The 25,287-nt window shown below is 34.7% G+C and overlaps 1 protein-coding gene across 1 annotated transcript; it reads right to left on the bottom strand.

Annotated features, from left to right (window-relative positions):
* Positions 1-558: 558 nt before the first annotated feature.
* LOC101893261 (uncharacterized) lies at positions 559-21,977 on the bottom strand. The gene is made up of 3 exons (XM_011295082.3): positions 21,733-21,977; positions 21,280-21,500; positions 559-1,501 (listed from the first exon to the last, which is right to left on the bottom strand). Exons 1-3 carry the CDS (start codon positions 21,748-21,750, stop codon positions 1,144-1,146), a joined length of 597 nt encoding a protein of 198 aa, XP_011293384.1. The 5' UTR covers positions 21,751-21,977; the 3' UTR covers positions 559-1,143.
* Positions 21,978-25,287: the final 3,310 nt, after the last annotated feature.

Below are 25,287 nucleotides of genomic sequence, written 5' to 3'. Positions count from 1 at the left end.
ATATTTCGCCAATTTACAGAAAATTTGTCCTAAAACCCGTTTTCAGTGACTAAAACCCATTTTCAAAACGAAAAGTCTTGGAGAGTGATATTACTTATCTTGGCCTATACTCCAATGTCGTGCAGGGTATAAAATCTGCTATTCAGGTTTTAAAAAAAATAAATTCCAAAATTGAGTAGTTTTCTATAAAAAAGAATTTTATTAACTTTGTTTATACACACACAAAAAATGAACATTGTTATTAGTTTAACAAAAAAAAGTTTTTCTCTTCATTTCATTTAATTTTTTTTAAATACATAAAATAATAAAATACTAAAATGCGTTACAACTGAAATGATGATGGTGTTTTGGACGGTTGTTGTTTGAGTTGTTATGAAATTCAAATACAAACTGTAAACGATGAGAACAATGCAAAACAAAAAAACTATTTACTTGTGAGAATGTATGAATGTAAAAAAATGTTTTTTTTATAAAAATGGACAAACAAAATAATGCAATATTTATAAATGTATTGTGATGAGTTTTTCATATTTTTTTTCTCTTTTTCTCTTTTTTCATATGAAACAAACAGTCTAGCTAAACAGAATGCCTGGCAAGGGCTTGAGGATTCGGATGTTGGGGGATAACGACTGGTAAATGATTTTTTCATTTTCATCCTTTTCTTCTATACTGGTGGGTGATTGATGATTAGGCCGCTATTGTCATCCTCTCTTCCTCCCTGCTTCCGTTCTTCTTGTTCAGAGGAAGAAACAACAATAATATGTATAAAAAATATATATATGTAATGCTAAAAATACTTATTAAATAATTTGTCACACGTTAAAAAAAAGTTTTTTTCGTTGCTTTTATATAAAAATAAAAAAATAATTATAAAATTCTTACAACTAATTATAAAAAAACAAAGTAGAGGGGTAGAATAGACAAAAAAAGTTCAGATAAAGGGCATAGGGCAAAGAGCCAGAGCTAGAGTGAGAGTGAGAGACTTAATTAACTAAACTTGAGTTATCCGTCCGTCGTCGTTGTCGTCATCTGTCCATAAACGAATCGAAGGTAAAAAAACACAGTTTCACATTGAGTATTCTTCAGTTGCGGTTTTCTCTATTTGGTCTCTGTCGTTGTCATCTTCTGAAAGCCATCTCCGCCTTAGTGTGAAGGTACACCATACGAAGAGCTGGGCGCCGATGGTGCGGAGGGTACAGATGGAGCACCATAATCACCAGAAGGAGCTGGTGCAATACTATTGGGGTAGGGTCCAGTCTCCTCCTTTTGGGTCTTGTAACGAATGAAATAGACTTCAGGTTTGCTGGGCTGTGTTGGTGCCGGTGTGGGAATGACAATTTCTGGTTGTTCTTCGGGTTTCTTGACCAACACATAGACCAAGGTCTTTTCTTCAGTCTGTGGCAGCGCTGGGATAACAGGTGCTGTGGGTGCCGGTGGTGATGGAGCCTTAATGAACACAATTTTGTAGTGTTTCTGTGGTGGTGGCACTACAATTGGTTTTCTGTAAAGAATTGAATGATGGAAGGTAAATTATTAAGGATTTGAGGTTATGAATAGGTATTATTTTTGCAAATAGTTAATTGTCGAAATGTAAATTAATTTAAAAATATTTCTTTAATAACTGAAAAGTCTGAAAAAATCAACATCAAATTTAGACAAACTCAGTGGTATCGTTACAATAAAACGGGATTGAAAAATGCCTTGGAAAAATGACTACAGAAATTTACCTATACTGTACATTTAATTGAAATTTGACTCTAGTTTGATAGAAATATTTGGGTATTCGAAGTTACGCCAACATGGATAGTTTCGTTCCCTTATGTGGATATTAGAATTTTTCAAAAGTTTTGGTTTGTGTGGAAGGTACCAATTTCAAAGTCTTATTTCAAATTTTTTCAGAGATTGGACAGGAAATCTGCCCTAATTTTGATAGAAATGTTTTATAAAATTAAAATGTTAACCAGATTCAGGTAAGGTACCAGAAAGAGTGGGCGGATATATTCCACCCTCTCACTACTTTCACATTTCGCGAGAGTAATTAATAGTCAAATTATAAGTATACCAGTATTACTCTATGTTAAGCTACATCCAAATCTGATGAGAATTGGAATTTTTGTAGGGAAGGGATCAGAAGAAGAGGACCTAGAGATAGCAGATATATTGAAATTTGCAGAGTTTGAAGGGCAATTGAAAATTACTTTACGTCTTATTGGAGCAATAATTATTTAAAATTCTGATCCCTTTTTTGTGTGTGGTTCAAGCAAAATTTGGCTCATTCCAATCAAAGTCTTGTAAAGGTATTACAATATCGGGCGATTTCTTTGTACTATATGATAGATATGACCTTTTTTGCAATGAAAGGACCGGTTTTGCCAGTCAGACAGGCGAACGTTTCAATGGACATATTCAGAAACGGATTTCGTTTCAAGTGATCTTAATGGAAAATGGAAGTTATTTCAACGTGGTAAATTTTGGTTAAGTTAATATTTAAGCTCTGTAGCAATAATGCTGTGGGTATAAAAATATTCTAACTTTATTTTAAAGGGAATTAAACTCAAAGGAGTTTAGCATTTCAGAAAGAGAGAGAGAGAGAGAGAGAAACTCGTTTCTATCCCAGCACAAGTACTCCTGTGAGGAGAAAAAAATAAATAAATCTATACCACTCGAATAAGAGAGAGTAAGATACGCACCAAACTCGAGAATATTCTAATCTTGGCCAGCAATTATTTACGTTTTATTATACTGTTATTTTTATACCCTACACCACAAGGTGGTCAGGGTATTATGTCTTTTTGCATTTGTTTGTAACATGGAGAAGGATAAATAGATCCATAGTTACTTTTGAGGGTCTTCATAGAATCACATTCTGAGTCGATTTATGCATGTCCGTCCGTCTGTCTGCTTATGTATTTTTGTAAACACAGTACAGGTCGCATTTATCGCCCGATCCAGATGAAATTTTGCACAAATCATTTGTTTTGAAATTGGAGGTAATCGGTAAAAATTTAGATATAGCTCCCATATATATCTTCGTCCAATTTGCATTTTATTGTGCACCAAACGTGTAATATCAACCCGAATAGTATAAAATTTTGCACATACAACCAAATTAGGCCTGAAAATAAGTATGCCAAATTTGATCGAAATCGCTTCAGATATAGCTATAGCTCCCATATATTGTTCATCCGATTTGTTATTTTTGTCCTCCGCAATTGTAATATGCACTCTGTAATGACAATATTTGGTGAAATATATCAAATACAGCTCAGAAATACCTTTGTTAAATGTTATCGAGATCGGTACGGTTTTGGACATTCCTCCAATATATAGCTTCGTCCGATTTACTTTTTTTGTGCACCAAACGTCTAATACTTGCCCTAATGGGATGAAATTCGGCACTTACGACCAAATTGAGTCTAGAAGCTAGTATGTCAAATTTGGTGAAGATCGGTTGAGATATAGCTATAGCTCCCATATGTATTGTTCATCCGATTTGTTACATTTCTTATCCACAGCCGTAATATGCACTCCGTAACAACGATATTCAGGGAAATATATGAAATACAGCTCAAAAGTATATTTGCCAAATTTTATCAAGATCGCTTCAGATTTGGATATAGCTCCCATACATATCAAATGGGCAATACAAGTCCGAATTCGGTATATATAGTCTTTTGAACTTTAAAATATAATTATAATTATAGCGTGTATGATTGAATTCTCCCATAAAAACTTTTAACTCTTATGTGGACCTCTACTAAATTAGCAAAGTGGTGTAGGGTATCATAAAGTCGGCCCCGCCCACAGCTGCAAGAAAGAAGAAAATTGTTGCTCTGTTAATTCTGTACACAAATCCATTGCAATACATTCTGTTACTTTATTTCTCCTTGGCTTTGAATTCCCACTCAAATCGAGCAAATCGTAGTTCTTCACGTTATATTGAAAAATGTCCCAGCTATAGGTATACATAGCTGGAAATCACAAAGAAGCATTAAAATTTCTGGACAAGAGTTCTGTAGGAAAAACATCCTTGTGTCTTCTCAATGATCGGTTTATTTCTCGAGTACACTGTTCGTCAGAATTATTTTTTTTAAATATAAAGCTAACTACTGCAGATTGACGTTTTCGTGGAGGCAATTTCGACTTACCCCTCCCCCCCCCTCTTCAAAATTTTCTGTAATTTTCTTATTAAATCATTAATTATTAAATCAGAATTAAAGCCATTTGTTTTTGAAGGGGTTTAAATATAATAAATTAAAATATAATAAATTGTCTACAGGTTACAATTGAAAACCAATCGACACGAAATTTTGCCTGAGGAGAGAGTTAAGGACAGGGAAGAAGTCTACCATTTTGTATGACTATTGAAATTTATTTTTAGTTGAAAAATGTACCAAAACTTTCGTGTGAAATTGTTTTGAACACCTATCAGCATGACAGAAAGCATAAATATAGGGCAAATGCCTCCAGGCAAAAACCTAAGGGCAGCACCTGGGCAGGGTTCTATGGCATAATTTCAAAAATGAAATCTTCCAAAAAATATTTAGACATAAGGGGGGCTTCCAACATATTGTAGTGTTGTAGGGTATCACATGATCCGCCCCGTACGACTTTTGGCCCTTGCTTATTTATTAAGCATATTTTTGGGAAATAGGATTTGCTTCATGGTTAAAAATTGCTACAACCATAATCCTCTGAAATACTTAGGATATAAGGATTTCAAGGAATTCTAATCCACAGATTTCCTGAAATGTGGTAAAGGGGGTACTTCTAGGTCATTTTTCGATGTGAACTTTCAAAACGCCGATACAAATGTTTTCAATTTTTAGCCCTACTTTTAAAATCTGCTAGTTTTTTCGTTAATTATTTTTATATTGGACAGTGTTATGCATACGTGTTTTCTTGTTTGAAAAGAGCAATTCTCTTTTCTTTCTCGAAGCCCTTTCCTCATTTCTGTATATATTATTGGCAATGTAGACCATAATTATTTAACATAATTTAATATCAATTTATATGTTTTACATTAATTAAAACATTACATGCTTCAACATAAAATATGAAACAAAACAGTTTCTCTCCAAAAAACAGTTATGAAAAATGAAAGGAAATTAAAGCACACACACAGCGATAAACATCGACAGCTTTTACTTTCCAAAACCAAAAAACAACACCAAAAACAAGAAACACTTAACATTTTCTAGAGCTATTAAGACGACTACTCAATTACACCATTATTATGAATATAATTTAAGGTATAATTGTTCGAGTGGTGTAACCAAGCAGATGGGGGGGATATTACGCCACCACCATGGCACCTATCATCACACTAGACTTGGTTAACTAAAGAAAACCAAGAAAAAAGAAACAGTTAACAGAGAAGAAACATATAATGAAATGAAGAAAAAAATCACTTTGTTCCGCTTTTGGGCCTTAAAATGTATTAATATTTTGTAGTTTGCTCAAATTCATTTTCACCCATTTCTTTGTTGTTTTTGAGCAGAGTACAGGGGGGTTCAAGTAAATGCAATGAATGGCGATTAATAAATATGGTATAAAATAATTAATTGATGAGATGCACATCAAGGGTCTGGGAAAGTACTTGCGGCTGGGGCCTTGAAAGTTTTCACTGTTTGAAGAATGGAAAAAGAAAGGCGTCTCAATTTATTCCCCTCCACTGGCACACTGTCATTGAAGAATTTAGGGCATAGCAAAAATAAATTATTCGAATTAAAAGAATATAAAAAATCACCTGTTTTGGGAAGATCGATCTACGGACCAACTCTACTGTACTCTCTAATTAAAGTGTCCTCCATATTTCCCTTTCTAAATCTTCTATGGAATTTCTCATTCTTTCCATTCCACTTTTTTTGTTTTTTTTTTGTATCTGAAAGGTATTACTTACACGGAGTCGACTGTAGTCCCCCCACAGTTTCGCCTTGATTTGTGCCATGTGATTATGAGCTGGATGGAAGTCTACATTACATGGCAGAGGATTTTTGTTTCTTGTCGGTATTTAATTTTTGTCACGACGACTTCTAACAACAACTAAAATGTTGGTTAAATGTTTCCAGCCAGAAAAAAGAGCCCCGCAAAAACATTTTCTCTTGCAAGAAAATTTGTTAACTGGATCACACGAAATGATACGTGTGTGTGTGTGTGCTATCGAGAGCATGACAGCCAAAACACACAGAGAAGAAAGGAAAAAACTTCCTGAATTGCCACACTTTTACGCTTGAGGGACTCTGTATGTGGGATATACGTGAATTTAAGTAATATCTAGAGTTACATATATTAACAAAATGATACAGGCACATATATCAGATCGTACTACCATAACGGTTATGCCATTCGGCAAGGAAGGATTTTATTTCTCATTTTTCAGCGTAAAAATTTATGGGAAATTGACAGTTTCAATTTCAAAAATTTAAATTAGTATTTAAATGAATATTTAGGGTAGCATTTAGCAGATCATAGTTTCCGTATTTATAAGAGAAAAAATTCAGTTCCAAAGATGGAAGTCACAATTAGAATGAAGTCATAAATACATATTTACAAAATTAGACAAACCAAACTTCCGCACCAATAGGAGGAGACTCAAGATATGAAGAGGAAATACCCATCTGCTGGTCCCCTATGGAAGACCATTGAAAAATCTATGGAAAGATGGAAAGATCTTCGAGAGCTCTTCTATAGCCCAAAGGCAGATAAAAAACCTTCAAAAAGACTTTAAGAGCTTATAGAGTTAGACAACCACTAAAACATAGATCTTTTGTAGAGAAAGTACCTTTTACAGGTTTTCGATGGAAAGAACACATTTCAAAGGTAGCGTTTGTATAGATTCTCTTATATCAGCCTTTAATTAAGTTTTCTATAGAGATATATCCTCGATAAAGGAGAAGTCTTCGCAAGCCTTCTAAACAGAGAAGATCTTTTCTAATCTACATAAACCAGAAATAAGTAGCATTGGGTTAGTAATTGATGTTCTTTGGCATGCCTGATCCGATCTTTAGGATACTTTTTATGGGTCTTTTATAAAGTATTTTTTCAGAAAAGAAGAGAAATTAGTCATTAAGAAAACACTGCTTTATATAAAAAAATAGGTTGCATTGGGTTAGCAATTGATGTTCTCTGAAATACGTGAACCAATTTTGTTTCTGTATATTTCAAATGGAATGTGACGTCACTACCAAGGTTTTTCTGTGTGTGTATTGGTTCAAGAATTATTTCAGTGAGCACAGACTTCATTTTGAAACATATATTTTGAAAATATTTTTGTGAGTAAATGCCTGATTTCACGCCCAGCCGTAACGGCTGAAGCTAGAATTTTGAAATTTTGCAGGTGGGTCGATGTTGGTGTGTAGGGGTGAGATAAGGCTGGGTATTTTGGAAATCCGAACCATAAGTGTATTAAAAGTACAAAAAGGTACTTAAACTTGAATTTATGTATTAGGCAAACGGATACAGCTATAATCCAGAAATTTGGAATGGAGGTATCGAAGGGGTGTGGGATAAACGTACAAGAAGAAATTGGAACTACAAGTGTTCTAAAAGTACCAATTAGCAATAAATTTGGTACCATTTGGTGTTATATGAACGGATTGAGCTAAAATCTTGATATTTGGTATCAGAATTAAATTTGGGAAGTAGGGTTGATTTAAGTCGGGTTAAGGCGTTTTGGAAATGTGTACAAATTATAACAACTATTTTAAATAGTTATAATTTTGGTACGGCTGAGTTTTGGTTGAGAGGATGGAGCTGGAAATTTAAAATTTTGGTATTGAAGTCAGTGTCTAGGGTTCTATAGGCCAAAAAAGAACGCTTCTAAAAGCTAGAAAAGCTTTCAGAGGTCTTCCATTCCGAGGAGACCTTTCACACGTCATGTAGACGAATATATTCTAAGGAGAGAAGACCCCTAAACAATATTCTGTACTATAAAGACCTTTAAAAGGAATTCTGCAAAGAAGACATTAAACAGGTCTTCTATATTAAAAAATATTTAACAGGTCTTCTGTGGAAATAAAATCTTTAACAGGTCTTCTTTAGACTCAGGACGTCTTTGAGGCCTTTTACAGATAGAAGACCTCTTAGAAAAATTCAATAGGCAGCAGTCTTTTGAGAAGCCTTCAATTGAAAGCAGGGCTTCAATAAGAAAAATACCATTAGAAGATCTTCCTTTGATGGAAGACTTTTTAGAGATCTTCTGTTGATCTACGACCTTTAACAGGATAAGATACTTTTTATGGGCCCCTTGTACGATGGAGACCTCCTACAGTCTTTTGTAATTAGGAGACAATTTTCAGGTCATCTGTAGAGAGAAGACCTGTTGCAGGTCTTCAATTTGGGGAAGATCTTAAACCGGTCTCTATAGACAGACATCTTTGGTGTTGGAGTCATTTTATAGGCCTCCCAAAGACAAGAGGAGCCATTGAGGCCTTTAATAGAACGCATGGATTTTTAAGCTTTTCAGTAGAGAGAGAGAGAGAGAGAGAGAGAGAGGAAAGATAATTTAAAGACACTGCGCCGAAATTTCATAAGAGCCTGTTTTTTACAGACCTTTTATGGAGAAAAGGCCTTTTACAGGTCCTTTTCTTTAGACATAAGGGATTTTAAAGTTCTTCAGTAGAGAAAATATCTTGTAATGGCCTTTTAGAGAAAGAAGAGCATTTAAAGATTTAAAAGAAAGGGAGATTTAAAAGACCTCTTAAATCTTCTCTATATATATAGAAGACTTTCTAGAATCATTCGATAAAGAATATTTTTCTTACAGTTCGCCTATAGATAAAAGGACTTCTATAGGCCAAATATCCTTCACAGGTCTTTCGAGAATAAGTGATTTTTTATAGGTCTTCTATGAAGTCATTTAACAGGACCTTCCTTTAGAGAAGACCTTTCACGAGAATTCTATTGAGAGAACCCGTTTTAATGGCATTCATTTGGAGAGGAATTCACAAGTCCCTTTAATACACTTTACAGATCTCTTCTCTAGAAAGAAGAGCTTTTGCAGGTGTCTTGCATGGCCTTCTAGACTTTTCACAGATATTCTACAAAGAAACAGGACTTTGCTGCAGATAATACCTTTTCAGGTCTTCTATAGGGAGAGAGATCTCTACTATGGACCCCTTCATTGAGTGAGATAAGTCCTCTCACAAATCTCCTCGTTAGTCTACTTTAGAGTACCTTTACAGGGTTTTTTGTTTACAGGTACTACAAAAGAAATTTAATACGTCTTCTGAGAAGAGACCACATTTTTCTGGACACAAGACATTCATAGGCCTTCTATGGACGAACCAATCTATTTTGAACTCATCCATTAGGAAATTACCTGTTTTAAATCTCCTTAATTAGTCTCCATTAGAGGGGAGTTCTTTTAAAGGTTTCCTTCTTGGAGAAAATATACAGAAGACTTCTTAGAGTTGTTATAGATAAAAAATATTACTTCATGTGTTTTTTCATCTCTTGAGGACCAGAAGTTCATTAAAACTTATATTAAAAAATTTTCAGGTTTTTTGATTTTTTTATAGGTTAAAAACTTGGACATAAGGGAATAAGGAGTCAAAACTTTGAACTTAAAAATTAGGTTTTTAGGGACAACACGTAGGATTATTAAAAATATTTTTCCAAATAGCAAAAATTATCAAATTTTCTTTTAATGGTTTTCCTTGTTTTTTGAGAGCAAAGAAGTCGAATTTGTAAAAATATATTTTTTCAAATAGCAAAAATATGGATTTTTTTTTATATAAAAATATAGATTTTTAAAATATTATTTTAAAAACTTAAAAAAGAGTATTATTTAAAAAATGTTTTTTTTTAAGATTCTTCCAAATAGCGAAGTCTTGGAACGTTTAAAAGTATTTTTTAAATATTTTTCCAAAGTACCAAAAACGTTGGTTGGTTTTTCATGTTTCTTTCTCATAGGATATTCCGAATATTGAAAATTCTCCCTTATTTTATTACATAATTTATATGTTATTACCTTTCCTTTAAATCAAATCAAATATTTTATCTCCAAACATCCCGTACAAATGTGCATTGCATCATATTCGTCTATACTTTCCCTTTTGAATCCAAAAAGCCATTATGAGGCACATTTCCGCCTAGCACTCAAACACTAATAGACATAAATTGTCAAATACGATTGTCAACCCCCCCATTTCCCCACTCTTCCAAAGTCAACAGTTGACTTTGAGAGTAATTCATTTCATGGGATATACGGCTGTCACCTGGTTTTTGCCAAAACATTAACAATGCTTTGATGGCAAGCTCAAATCCTAAGCCACAAGGCCAGCAATCCTTGACGAAACGCAAGGAATTGGGGGAAACCCCCAACGAAAGAAAAAAATACCGAACACCGAAAACAGTAGCTGTATGACAACCATGTTAGCCATCACTTTCAGTTAACAGGCCATCACTTAACAGCCAGATACAAGTTTTGATGGTCATAAACAGTCACACAGGCAATGGATGCGAATGTTTCCCAAAAATCGCCACTGGATGGAGACGGGATGGCAAAATCATGGCCACAGCCACAACTTGTCAACAGAGGGAGGTAGGCAGAGCGAAAGAAAAAGCGCCACGTTATTAACGTTAAGGCCAACAACAATGATAACACAGCAAATAAACAGCATCAGTAGCAGCAACAACTTGCTGGCTACATCAATAATGGTGGCAATATAACAACATCGAGAACAGCCATCAGCCGCAACAAAAAGCCCATAATAATTGCAATTTACCAACGCCAGAAAAAAAGAAAGAAATCCTCTTCTTCAGCTTCTTCAACATGATTTGTCGATTAGCTATGGTTGAGCTCATGGTTATCATCGTCAGCCTTCCGAAAAAAAACGCCAAAACAAAATAAACAGAAAACATTTTTGGCATCGACATCATCATCATCACCAGTGATGGCAGCAGCCACCAACATCCTCAGTGTATTGTTGCAGATCACATGGCCATGGTGAGGATGAAGATGACGATGATGCTAATGCTGGTTGGTAGCTTTTGGCATTGGTCATTCCATCCAACCAACCAACCATCCATTCATTCAATTGTTTGGCAGTTATGTATGCATGTCGCAGAGAACAGGAGAACACTCCAAAAAACAACAATAACGGCCACTGTAACAAAAACACAACAAAGTTTTGTTTCGATTGTGGCCAACAGCAAAACTACAAGTGGTAAAAGTTCAATGAAACGGTCTGGGTCATACATTAAGAGATACATATCTAACAATTTTTTGGACATCAAAAACAGCCACATTGTCGTCGGAAGCAGCAACAAAAACAACAGCGTTGATTTGCCATTGAAAATGTGGTAATCAGGGGTGGCTGTATAGGTGGCGGAAAGTGGGGGCCTTAATTCTTAGCAGACTCAAAATTTGAGTTTTCATAAATATTTGTTGAGGGACTGTCAGGGCAAACGTTAATCTGAATGTATAAAGGAGTAGTGAAATAACTGATTGACAGAAAATTTGCAAGAGGGTCTGTCTTGGTGCGTACACGGTGAGATGAAAATTCTGCAACCAACTCCAGACTGCTGTCATTTCTAAGCCACTCGTCCGACAGCTGTTAAAATTATTCCAGTGACGGCTCATTATATTGTTTACAAGCGTATGAAAGCATTCAGCAAAAATGGTTCGAAAAGTAAAGAAGCGACTTGATCGAAACCCGAGTCGTAGTGACCAAAAAATGGCTCGTGAGCTGAACATATCGCAATATTCCATTCCGCAAGTATTGAAAAATGAGCTCGGGGTAAAGCCATAGAAATTCCAAAAAATGGAAGAACTTACACCGCAACAGACAGAAAATTGACTCAAAAGAGCTAAAGAGTAGCTTCGCTTGGTCGAAAGTGGTGAACTGCCGAATTCGGTTTTCTTCGATGGGAAAACATTCGTTTTCTAGCAGTTCGTAAACAAACAAAATGATCGTGTTTACTTGTCAAAGAGGTCAGCTGAAAATGTGCACCTTCGGTTGGCCGCCAGAACTCAAGCGCTGGCCATGGTGATGGTGTGGGCCGCTATAACAGCCGCTCGTATTAATCGACCGTGGCATCAGAATAAATGCCGAATATTATCGCGAAAATATTCTGGATGGTGTATTAAAGCCTTGGGCACGCAAACATTTTGGTCGCAGACCTTTGACATTCCAACAGGACTCCATCGCACTCAGCACGCGCCACCCAAGAATGGTTACAAAATGAGGTTGGTTCCTCGCTTCATTTTCAGCGCACAATGGCCACCAAAATCTCCGGATACCAATCCGGGCCTAGCAACATTCGGGCAGCGTGTGACGGTTTCCTGGTCGTTTGAAGACCATAATTCGTGCCAAAGGTGACCAATTCGAACAAATCTAAACTTATTCTAAAATTTGATGCTATTTCCGACATTTTTTGTTTTCATTCAATAAAATTAAAAAAAAAAATGTAAAAATTATGGCGTTTGACTTTGTTGCATTTTTTTATATCACCCTGTATTCGACAATTTTACCCATTGTGGGTAAGTACCAGAAGCGGAACGCATTTGTATCTTATTTTCGTACTATATCTTGTGTTGGTGGAAACATAAGAATGTGCGACGCTTGAAAAGTATTCACCTTTTTTGAGCCTCCTGGTTATTCCCCGTTGTGGGGGAGGTACTGGATCTTGTATCTCATCTCCATTCCAGATCTTGTGTTAGTAAAAGAATAGAAAAGTGTGAAATTTGAAGGTCATGGGACTCTTATTTTATATCTTATAAAAGTGAATGTTCAAAATTTTGACCCTGATGGAGTGAACCGATATTCCAATTTCCCATATTGTCCACCTCCGAAATCGATCTAAATTTGATTATAATATTACGATGTACTAAATTTGAACCAAATCGGATGCTCCCTTCGAGTGTTATCGTGCACACCAGCCAGACATACGGAAACAGATTTGGTTCAAAGAGACCCAGGGTCTAAAGCCGTTATTTCGATGAGACAAGTTTGGGGCGTATTAAATGAAATATATCCTCTTGAGCCATATGGCTAAGTTGCAAAGGCTTTCCTGAGACTTTAATTTTTTTTTTTTTTTTTTTTTTGAAAATATTTTTTAAACCTCAGAAAATCCCATAACTTTTTGCTTTTCAAATGTTTAAAACATCAAGCAATTTGTCATCATGAATTTATGATGACTGTCAAATAATATTGACGTGTCATCAGATTTTCTCACAGCGGCATTAAGAAATCCACTACACCCCTGACCCCTCCCTAAAAAGAAAAGTAGGAAGCTAAAGTGGAAAAATTGTTTATAAAAAAACTACCAAAATTCCAAAATATCCAAACTTGAAATGCTTCAAGGCGGCCCAAAACTTCAACGAAACAATCAACGAAATGCCTCAAATGAATAATTGATATGTTATTTGTTAGCAATTTGTTATAGGAATACAATAATCACATTTGCAATGGATTGTAATTCGCCATTGGCGGCAGGCAAACCATCCAAAGCAACGACAACCGTCAAACCAACCATCGAACACCAACCACCTAACAAACATTTGACCAATGGCCAAATAACTCTTGGTTAAGAGGTATGAAAAAAATAAACTTTCAATTTCATTGAAAACCATTTGAAATATTTCGTTGGTGTTTCAATAAAGAGAAACGTTTTTGCTGTCCAAAAGACGGCGGTTTTTTCGAAACATTTTTTCGAGTAGTTTTTCTAATGTTTACAAGCTTGCAGCAGGGTCTAAACAATCTTTGGCCACTCGCTGGCACTTGTAAGCAATTCCTCCCCGCCAATAATGATTAATCTTCCGAAAGGCAAAAAAACCTCCTCCCGGCTCCCTAACTCATTGATGGCGGTGTTTAATGTTTGGTAGCACAGATGGCGCGCGCCTCTTTTTGTTTCTTGTCTTCTCAAGTTTTTTTTTGTGTTTGAACAAAAACATTTCGTTTAACAAAAAAGTTATTGGCACGCAACAGCAACAACAGCGAAACAACATTAAACGGAAATTATAAATATGTATTTATGTTTTCCTCACATATTTCATTCATAAGTTTTTTTTCTTTGTCTATGGGTTTTCTTGAAATTTCGAATTCGCATTGAGGGATTAACGTCACACTAATGGGTTGTGATCGTTGGCATTATTATTGGAATTCATTGAGTTTTTTTTTTAACAAATTTTAATGTTGGGTTTTTAAATTTCTGCAAAAACTGTAATAATGTTTGGAAAGAATGTCTTTTAACGCTTAGTGTGGAATTTAAACATTTTCAGGATTCTTGCTCAGATTTTTGAAAGCTCTTCAGAATTCTTCACTTTTTTTTTAACACTAAGTTTGGATTTTAATATTTCAGGACCTCACGCTTGGGGATTTTACAATCTTTCAGACTTATAAGTGTTGTGCTTTGAGATTTTTTCAGGACTCCTTAATTTTTTTAAGGGTAAAAGGATTTTTTTATTTCAAACTTCCAGGCATGGATTTTTAAAAGCTGTCAGGAATTCTGATCAGATTTTTTCAGGACTCCTTAATTTTTTTACGGGTAAAAGGATTTTTTTATTTCAAACGCCCAGGCATGGATTTTTAAAAGCTGTCAGGAATTCTGCGCATGGGTTTTAATTTTTAGGGAGTTAAGTATGGAGAGAATATTAAGTTTGTCATTCCGTTTGTAACATCTCGAAATACACATTTTAGACCCCACAATGTATATCTATTCTTGATTAGCATAAAATTCTATGTCGATTTAGCAATGTCCGTCCGTCTATCCGCCTGCTCGTCTGTGGAAATCACTCTAGCTTCCGAACGAAATGCAGTAGGTTGATAAAATTTTACTCAAATGTGTTTTATGTGTGTAGGATTTTTGGTATTGAAAATGGGCCATGTAGGTCCACGTCTTCGTATAGCTCCCATATAACGGTACCTCCCGATATTCGGTATTTTGATAATTTTAGCGACATTATTTACCGGAATTGTTTCAAATTTGGTATTTGAAGTTCGTAATGTATACTACAGCCTATGACAGAAAATTTGTTGAGGACTATCAGAACTCAAAGCCTGTGCTTTTGGGGATGTGAATTTTTAATAATAATTTTTTGAAGGCCTTAACCAGGGTTTTAAGATATTTTTAAAGACCTATCAGGAAACCAAATATTTTTTTCAAAAATACATTTTTATGGACTTTCAGAGCTCTGGGCCTAGGACTTTCTTTAGATTCTGTCAGACTTTAAAATGGTCATTTTCAAAATAATTTTTTTAAGATATTTCAGGCACCTTTGCCTTTTTGAGATCTTTTAATGTCACACCAGATAACTGAAGGTGGATTCTTAAAATTATTTTTTTAAAAGTCTATCAGAACTCTAAGCCTCATATCTGATTAAGGGTGTTAGACTGCTAAATGTGGGTTTTTAAAAATATTTCTCTGAAGAACCGTCAATGCTCCAATCATAGACTTTCTACATATATCTGACTTTAAAATGTTGGTTCACAAAAAAAAATAATTATTATTGTTTTTAAAAATAATTATTTGAGGTTCAAGGATTCAAGGAGCTCAAGGATTTGTAATTAATTGTTGTTAAAGGACCACCACAGGACTATCACATTAATAATCATAGATAGAAAAAAATATTTTGAGCTACAGTCCTGGATCTTTTTAAATATTCTTCTCTAGGACTCCCGGGAAAGAAGTAGAGTAAACATAATATTTTAAAGAGCTCCATGACTGGATGTTTTAGATAATTGAGGAGCTATCTGACCTTAGATATTTAAACACATATTTTCGAAGAAATATTTTGGGAATGAATATTTTGTGAAGGACTATCGGAGGAAGTAACGAATATAGTCCAAACCTGGCACGTCGCAATATTTATATCGTTATTATTTAGGTCCGACACGAAATGGACAATATTATCCCATTCCTTCGGAAGGATCAACAATTTGAACTGTCATAACAGAACTCAAAATATATTTTAATAATCGAACAATAGCTGTTTAATTTTTTTTAACATTATTTTTCCAAGGACTATCACAGCCCCGAGAGAGGATTTTTAGTATATTTTCTGACCATTACAGCTCTAAAAGGACCGCCTAGAAGTAGATCTCCCAAATGTATTATTTTGTCGACCACTACCAAAAGCTATTTTTTAGGCCTAAAATAACTATTCTTACCTAAAATACCTAAATACCTATTCTTATTATAACTCCTGGGGGTGAATATCCCATACAAAAAACAACGGAACTGATGAGGATTGGTGGCTCTTTCCGAAAACTAGGCATTCCCTTCCTTACTCCCTGGTAGAGATTACCATCTTTCTCCACGAATAAACAAATATTGTTTTTATAAAAACAACAATAATGGGATTAAGCCTGACTACTACGGTATCCCGAACAAACATCCCAACACTGTTCTATCCTTATTTTTTATTCGAAAAAAGTCAATAATTATTCGAAGTTCTATTGTCGCCAACTCTTATAGCTTTGACCGGCCACAAACAACCAATTACAAAACTCTTGCATGATCAACACTTTTGTTTCGCTTTTAAACTCCGGTTGACACAGTTTTCAAAAGCGATTTGTCTCTGTCCACATCAATGCAACTGTTGTTGCTGCTGCTGCCGTAATGCTGACAAGCATGTGTTGCATGTGGCATATTGCGCATATTAATGTTGTATGCAACAATTGCCCAGACAAAAGATCAACCAACCTGTTTAAATCACCATGGATTAGACATTATCAAGTTGTACATTTATTGCAACGGTGAAAAAATCTATTTATTATTTATTACAGCCATTGGGGACGGATGCTTTGATCTTTAAGAGAAATAATATCTTTTAATATTATTTTAAATGGTTCATAAATTTATTAAATAGCTCAGGTTTTTATCGGGAAAAATGTTGGCAAATGATATGGTTTCTTTTTTGTAGAGAAATGTTATGAAATTTATCAGGAAAGTTGCAATGTTTCTTATGAAATAAAGTAAGTGTAAAAAGGGGGTTTTTAATCTGGGGGCATGATTTTCCTTTTGGAAAATTAATGATGGATTTTTAAGAGAATTCCGAAAGAAAATTTTTAAGCATATTGTTTTCTATATCGTTTGAAGTTAATAATTGTCCTACCATGAGATATGATCAAAATTAACTAGCAGTACTATGGATTATTCAAGAAGGCTTGCCTTGCAAGGAATTTTTGGGCTTTTTTAGGGATGTTTTTTTTTTTTTCCTTTTTTGAAATTTTCCTGTGCAACAGGCAATCTAAGGTGTGTGTAATTCCAAGTAGATTTGATCTTATTCGTTTTGTGTACAATTACAAGAATTCTGTGTTCTCAAGTCAAACTTTTCTAGGAAATTTTTATATTGCCTTAATTCTATACAAACAGACTCGAAGTAAAAAAGGCTAAATTTTCCAGCATTCGACATATAGAGCTTTGAAATCTGATACTCAGATTTGGATTATTTCAAGAATGATTGGCTTAAGAAATGAACTATATCGGTCCACCTTTTTCGTATAGCCCCAATATACGAGTATATCCCAATCAATAAATTAAAAGTTTTTTTATATTTTTATACCCTCCACCATACTATGGAGGGTATATTAATTTTGTCATTCCGTTTGTAACTCCTCGAAATACTCACGTCAGACCCAACAAAGTATATATATTCTTGATCAGCGTAAAATTCTAAGACGATTTAGCCATGTCCGTTTGTCCGTCTGTCTGTGTGTCTGTCTGTCCGTCTGTCTGTCTGTTGTAATCACGCTATCTTTCGAACAAATTGAGATAGAAGGCTAAAATTTTGCACACATGTATATTTTGCCAGTAGGCAGGTTAAGTTTGTAAATGGGTCATGTAGGTCCAAGTTTTCATATAGCCCCCATATAACGGTACCTCTCGATATTCGGTATTTTGATGATTTTAGCGACATTATTCACCGGAATTGTTTCAAATTAGGCATTTGAAGTTCGTAATGGATACTACAGCCTAAGACAGAAAATTATCTGTGCAGGTCCACGTCTTCGTATAGCCCCCATATAACGGTACCCCCCGATATTCGGTATTTTGATGATTTTAGCGACATTATTTAACGGAACCGTTCCAAATTTGGTATTTGAATGTCGTAATAGATACTGCAGCATAAAACAGAAAATGGGCCATGTAGGTCCACGTCTTCGTATAGCCCCCATATACCGGTACCCCCTATATTCGGTGTTTTGATGATTTTAGCGACATTATAAACAAATTTTTCTTCAAGTTTCGCATTTAAATGTTGTAATAACTTATGACAAAAGTTGCCTATGCAGGTATACGTCGTCGTATAGACATTCGGTATTTTTAAGATTTTAACAGAATTTTTAAAGGATTTTTTTTATTTTATTTATTTATTTATTTTTTTTTTTTTTTTTTTTGGAAATTGCCAAATTTGTACCAAATGTTGGAGGGTATTAAAAGTTCGGCCCGGCCGAACTTACAGCTTTTTTACTTGTTTACATTTTAATCATAGATTCCATTTTTTGGTATTTTTGAGTTTTTTTATGTAGGAACCTTGGAGTGACTTAATTTGGAAGGTATCATAATATTGTAGAATCCGTGAAATACACTGCATATTTTGTGAATAGGTCTCACACGCCCTGAGAAACAAAGACTCCAAATTTGTAAGTCTTTGATGTTATTCTAGGATAAATTGACCAAAAATCATGCGAAGTACGCCTTTAACCCTAAAATATGTTTGTATATTTGTATTTTTTATACCCTCCACCATATTATGGAGGGTATATTAATTTTGTTATTCCGTTTGTAACTCCTCGAAATACTCATGTCAGACCCAACAAAGTATATATATTCTTGATCAGCGTAAAATTCTAAGACGATTTAGCCATGTCCGTCTGTCTGTCTGTTGTAATCACGCTATCTTTCGAACAAATTGAGATAGAAGGCAGGTTAGGTTCGTAAATGGGCCATATAGGTCCAAGTTATCATATAGTCCCCATATAATGTTAGCTCCCGATATTCGGTATTTTGATGATTTTATCGACATTATTTACCGGAATTGTTTCAAATTTGGCATTTTGAAGTTCGTAATGGATACTACAGCCTAAGACAGAAAATAATCTGTGTAGTTTCACGTCTTCGTATAGCACCATATAACGGTACCCACCGATATTCGGTATTTTTATGATTTTAGCAACATTATTTACCGGGATTGTTTCAAATTTCGCATGTGAAGTTCGTAATGGATACTTCAGCCCATGCCAGAAAATTGTCTGTGCAGGTCCATGTCTTCGTATAGCCCCCATATAACGGTACCCCCTATATTCGGTGTTTTGATGGTTTTAGCTACATTATAAACAGATTTTTCTTCAAGTTTCGCATTTAAATATTGTAATAACTTATGACAAAAGTTGCCTATGCAGGTCCACGTCGTCGTATAAGCATTCGGTATTTTTAAGATTTTAGCAGAATTTTTAACGGATTTTATTTATTTATTTATTTATTTTTTTTTTTTTTTTGTAAATTGTCAAATTTGTACCAAATGGTAGAATTTTTAACGATTTTTTGCAAAAACAATGGACAATCTGACTCGCTTAAGGATCAAAATTTTGGCCATAAAAATATCCCCGGACTTTAGTATTTCGAGGGTCTTGACAATATTTTCCAATCGATTCCGCTCTAACTTGATTTCATTAATGGTTCATGTTTCGAAGATGCGATAGGATGCTTTTGATTTCACTTATTTCGAGGATTTTGGCCATATTTTTCAATCGCTTTGTATTAAATATAGTATTTTGGTTTTTTTTTTTGGTGTTTGAAGACCCTCCCACCAAAACATATTTAATTTGAGAAAAACCATTTTCATGGACTTTCAAGGCCCTTATTCTAATTTTTTAATTTAAAAAATTTAAGCCATTTTTATAATTTTTTTCAATCAACTTTTCTGGAGCAATAATTGGGGGTTTTAATAAAAAAATTTAGAACTTTCCGAATATAATTGTAGTCGTTTATAAAAGTGTTATGAGGGACCTCCTTCAAGCATCGTGGATTTTTTATTGTTTCAAGGACTCTCGAAGTAACAATCCGTGATTTTATGAATAAAAAAATTTAAGGTCTTTGAGGGATATAATCTAAGATTGTCTGTAAACATTTGAAGGAGGACTTTCTGTAATTATATCTGGGCTTAGTCTGATTATTGTTATTTTTATAAAAACAACGTTTGTTTATTAGTAGCGAAATACTTTTTAAATACTTGAAGGACTTTCTTAACATTTTTTATAAAAAAATCTTTAAGACTTTCGCGTGTATAATTTAGAATTTTTTTATAAGAATTTAATGAAGGATTTTTTTTTCTATTATCGTGGATATTTTTATTTTATGAAGGACTATTAAAGCGTTGATTTTTAAGTAAAAACGTTTAAAGCAATTTCCTGACCTTTTTTTTTAAAAAAAAAATAAAAAAAAAAATAAAATATTTTAAAAGGTTTTCACGGCTATATCTTAGACTTTCTGCAAAAAAATTATTTAGGACCTTCTCTAATTATCGTTGATTTTTTTTTTAATTTTTTGAAGGACTTTCGAATTTTCAATTCAATTTTTTTTTTCAAATTGAATTCCTTGAATTCCTGCAAATATTTTGCGAAGGACTTTCTTCAATTGTTGTGGACTTGTTCATTTACAGTTTTGCAGGACTATGGGCCTACAATCTTGGAATTTTGATTTTTTTTACTTTGGTATTAAAAAAATGTTTAAAGGACTTTTGCCTCTATAATCAAAAAAGAAAAAAAATCTGTAAAAATGTATGAAGGTTCTTCTTTAATTATCCTTGAATTTCTTAATATACATTTTATGAGGTGCTGCCGAATATTAAATTGTGATTTTTTTTTTCTTCATTAAAACTTTTAAAAAACTTTCGCACCTAATTTTTTTGAATGACTCTTGAAACTGCAATCAAGGATTATTGATTTTTTAATTTATGTTTTTAAAAACCTATCAAATTTATAAAGGCGGAGTTTCATAATTTCTTTGAAAAACAATATTCTCCAAATTTTAATTAAAATACTCTGAAGGACTTCTTTGTAGATTTGTTTTTAAAGGATTGAAATAATTTCCTATCGTCTATATATTTTTTATTCATTCCTGCTCATTTTTTCATTAAAATAACTTTGGAGCTTTCATGGAAAAAATTGTCCATGGTCCATTTTATCCTTTAGTGCCTTTTTCCCTTTGACAAAATAAATCTTTCCACAAATTTGTAAAAAGTTGTCTAATCCTGGCATAAATCACTTTCATCGCTTTAGAATTTTGTCGCTGCTTTCAATCCTTTATTATTTTTTTTGTACAACTCACCTTGGTGCTTGATACTCGGGCTCTGGTGGTGGGACATGAACGTAAACATGTTTGTGTATCACTGGAGCTTGTTGTGGTGGTCCATATACGGGGGCTGGAGCACCATAACTACCGCTTGGCACACTGGGGGCATAACTGCTTGGGGGTGGGGCAGCATAGCTATCACGTGGGGGCTCTGGTCGGGCCACAGCCAGACCAGCGGCGCACAAAACCACTAAAACCTATTTTGGATAAACAAAACACACAGGAGAGAAAGGACACACATCAGAATATTTTATTTTTTTCAAGGGGATGCCACTAATTTTTAATTTTTTTTTTTTGTGTTTATGAAAGAATTTTCAAAACTGTTTGTTTTTGAATTATTTTGTTTATTGTTCATTTTTTTCTTCTTATTTTTTTAATTTTTTTTTTAATTTATTATTTTTGTATATTTTTTCTCTTTGGCACACATACCACACAGAAAGGCTTCATTTTATATGTTTTTTATTTGTGTTTTTCTGAAACGCAATTTGAATTAAATTTCTTTGTTAAAGGATTTGTTTAGCGCGTTTACACACACACACTGGCACACTGTCTCCGGAAATCGTCTCTCTCAAACACAGACGTATTTTTTTTTTTTTTGCAATATATCCTCGTTTTTTGTGACGGTTCTTCTTCGTCGCTGATCGTTGTAACGGTTGGTTGTACACTTCGTTGGTGTCTGTGTCTTTTGGTTGGAACATCAGTTTCTTTTATAGCTACGTCGGTGCTTTGTCGGATGGATGGTTGAATTTCGATGGTTGCTCCAAAATATCACGAACTCGAAAATTGCCAAAATGCTGCAGCAACAACACCAACAACAACAACAAAAGTAATGTAAAGCAACAACAACAATAGCGCCGCCGCTTTGAAGCTCATTGGCAGAAGCAACAGCAGCAGCAAACAACGGTAATAAAAGCACAACAAAACCAAAAAAAAAACCGTAACTACGAACGAGAAGTCGTCGTAACAGCTGAAACTCTTAACGGGCCAAAAACAGCAGCAGCACCAACAACAACATTGAATAACACCAGGGGAGGCATGGCGAGCAAATGCTCATTTTTGTTTCTTTGTTTGTTTCAATAACCAACATCGTCTTCGCCGCCTTGCTGTGGAAGATCAGCCAAGACACCCCTTCAGCAGTAATCATCATCATCATCATCGTGGCTTGTAATGTGCGTAGAGTGACTTTGCTGCTGCTTCTTCTTGCTCAGCCGCAAAAGGTGTAGCCAGATTAAAGGAATTACAGACAACGTCAAAGTCAGAAATTCCAATGCAAAACTATTGCGATTTTCCGAAGATAAATAAAAGGTTAGTTTTATATTGATATAGCGACATTTTTAAATTTTGGTATTTGAAGTTCGTAATGGATACTGCAGCCTAAGACAGAAAACTGTCTATGCAGATCCAGGTCTTCATATTATTCACCGGAATTGTTTCATATGTCGTATTTGAAGTTCTAGGTCTTGGTATAGCCTCCATATAACGGCTCCTCCCGATATTCGGTATTGGGATGATTTTAGCGTTATTATTCCCCGGAATTGTTTCAAATTGGTATTTGAGGTTCGTAACGGATACTACAGCCCATGAGAGAAAATTGTCTGTGCAGGTCCACGACTACGTATAGCCTCCATATAACGGTACTTCCCGATGTTCAGTATTTTGATGATTTTAGCGACATTATTCACCAGATTTCATTAAAATTTCCTAATTGAAGTTTTTAATGGGTACTGCAGACTATGACACAAGATTGTCTATTCAGGTCCAGGTCTTCGTAAAGCCCCTAAATATCCTTACCTCCCAAAATATCCTTACCTCCCTATATTCGGACATTATCCACCGGGCTTGTTTCAAAATTCGTATTTGCCCTTTGTTATGGGTGACAGGAATTTGCCTATGCAGGTTCACATCCAAATTCGTTCCAAATGGTGAAGGGTACTCAAAATTCAGCCCGGCCAAATAAATATTTTTTTTTTTTGACATTTTCGAAATATATAGTGTCTTCGGAAATACAGGCTGAGATGAAAAAACTGCAACCAACTTCAGACTGCTGTCGTTTCTTAGCCACTCGTCCGACAGCTGTTAACATTGAGAATTTTCCAGAAAAAGGTATTCGTGATGGAATTTAAACATGAAAGTGTGATTTCTTTATATTTGGCAGGAAACCCAAAATGGCTATCGTTAGAGCATCCCAGCATTTAAATGTGAAAAAAATATTTTGGGTCTCGTACCATCGCTCGTTACCGTGATACTATCGTAGCCCAATATCAATGAAGTGGACGGAAGAAAACAGCAACATCAGCAGAAATGGTTTGAAAAGTAAAGAAGCGACTTGATCGAAACCCGCGTCGCAGTGGCCGAAAAATGGCTCGTGGGCTGAACATATCGCAATATTATATTCGTCGGCGGGGCCGACTTTATGATACCCTACACCCCTTTGCTAATTTAGTAGAGTAGATTTCATTCATACACGCTATGAAAATTATAATTTAAGATTCAAAGGACTAAATATGCCGATGTATTTGCATCTTTTAAATTCGGACTTGTATTGCCCATTTGGTGCACAATTAATTTGAAATCGGATAAAAATATATATGGGAGCTATATCCAAATCGGAACCGATCTCGATAAAATTTGGCAAAGATATTTCTGAGCTGTATTTGATATATTTCCCTGAATATCGTTGTTACGGAGTGCATATTACGGCTGTGGGTACCAAAAATAACAAATCGGATAAACAATATATATGGGAGCTATAGCTATATCTAAACGGATCTTCACCAAATTTGACATACTAGCTTCTATACTCAATTCGGTCGTAAGTGCCAAATTTCAATTCAATTGGGGCAAATATTAGACGTTTGGTGCACAATCCAAGGTAAATCGGACGAAGTTATACATGAGAGCTATATCCAAAACTGAACCGATCTCGATAAAATTTAGCAAATGTATTTCTGAGCTGTATTTGATATATTTACCCAAATATTGTTGTTACAGAGTGCATATTACGGCTGCGGAGGACAAATATAACAAATCGGATGAACAATATATATGGGAGCTATAGCTATATCTAAACCGATTTCGATCAAATGTGGCATACTTATTTTCAGGTTTAATCTGATCGTACGTTCAAAATTTCATACTATTCGGACTGATATTACACGTTTGGTGCACAATAAAAGGCAAACCGGACGATGATATATATGGGAGCTATGTCTAAATTTTTACCGATTATTTCCAAATTCAATAGGGTTCGTCCTTGGGCCAAACAACATCTGGATAGAGCAATAAATGCGAACTATACTTTGTTTACAAAAATACATGGACAGACGGACGGACGGACATGCATAAATCGACTCAGAATGTGATTCTATGCAGATCATCAAAAGGAACTATGGGTCTATCTCGTTTCCTTTTGCCTGTTACAAACAAATGCACAAAGACATAATACCCTGACCACCTTGTGGTGTAGGGTATAAAAATTACAAAGCTAGTAGATTCGTTCATGTTCTGGAACAGTGGGTGTATGTCCAACATATTATCCCATTGAGATTTATTTGGTAAGAAGCACATAAATATTCTGGAAACAAGCGATAATATCGCTATTTATCGATATTCTGAAGAAAACTATCCCATAGTCGCAGCAGCCAGACAGACGGACGGCACGACATCGCTCGATCGTCACCAAATGTCCTGAAATTGATTTCGTCCAAAATTCGATCGGATTTCCATACAAAAATTATTTTGACGGATGAGGCAGTTTTCCGAATCCAGTGGCTATGACAACAAGGTCCAGGTAATTCAAAATATCAACTCTCCTTGAAACACCTTTTAAGACTGGTCATCCACATTTTTTCAAAAAACAAAACCTCTTCTGTCTTTCGTTATGGCACTGTGGCAACTTCAAGCAAGGCTCAGTGCTCATTTGATTACAATTGTTTTTGGTATTGTTGTTGGAAAATCCCTCCAAACATTTATTCTCTGTACAAT

This window comes from Musca domestica, unplaced genomic scaffold, assembly GCF_030504385.1.
Source record: "Musca domestica strain aabys unplaced genomic scaffold, Musca_domestica.polishedcontigs.V.1.1 19, whole genome shotgun sequence".
Classification (NCBI taxonomy): domain Eukaryota; kingdom Metazoa; phylum Arthropoda; class Insecta; order Diptera; family Muscidae; genus Musca; species Musca domestica.
Note: the sequence above shows the minus strand (reverse complement) of the source record. Positions and strands in the feature narration are given on the sequence as shown.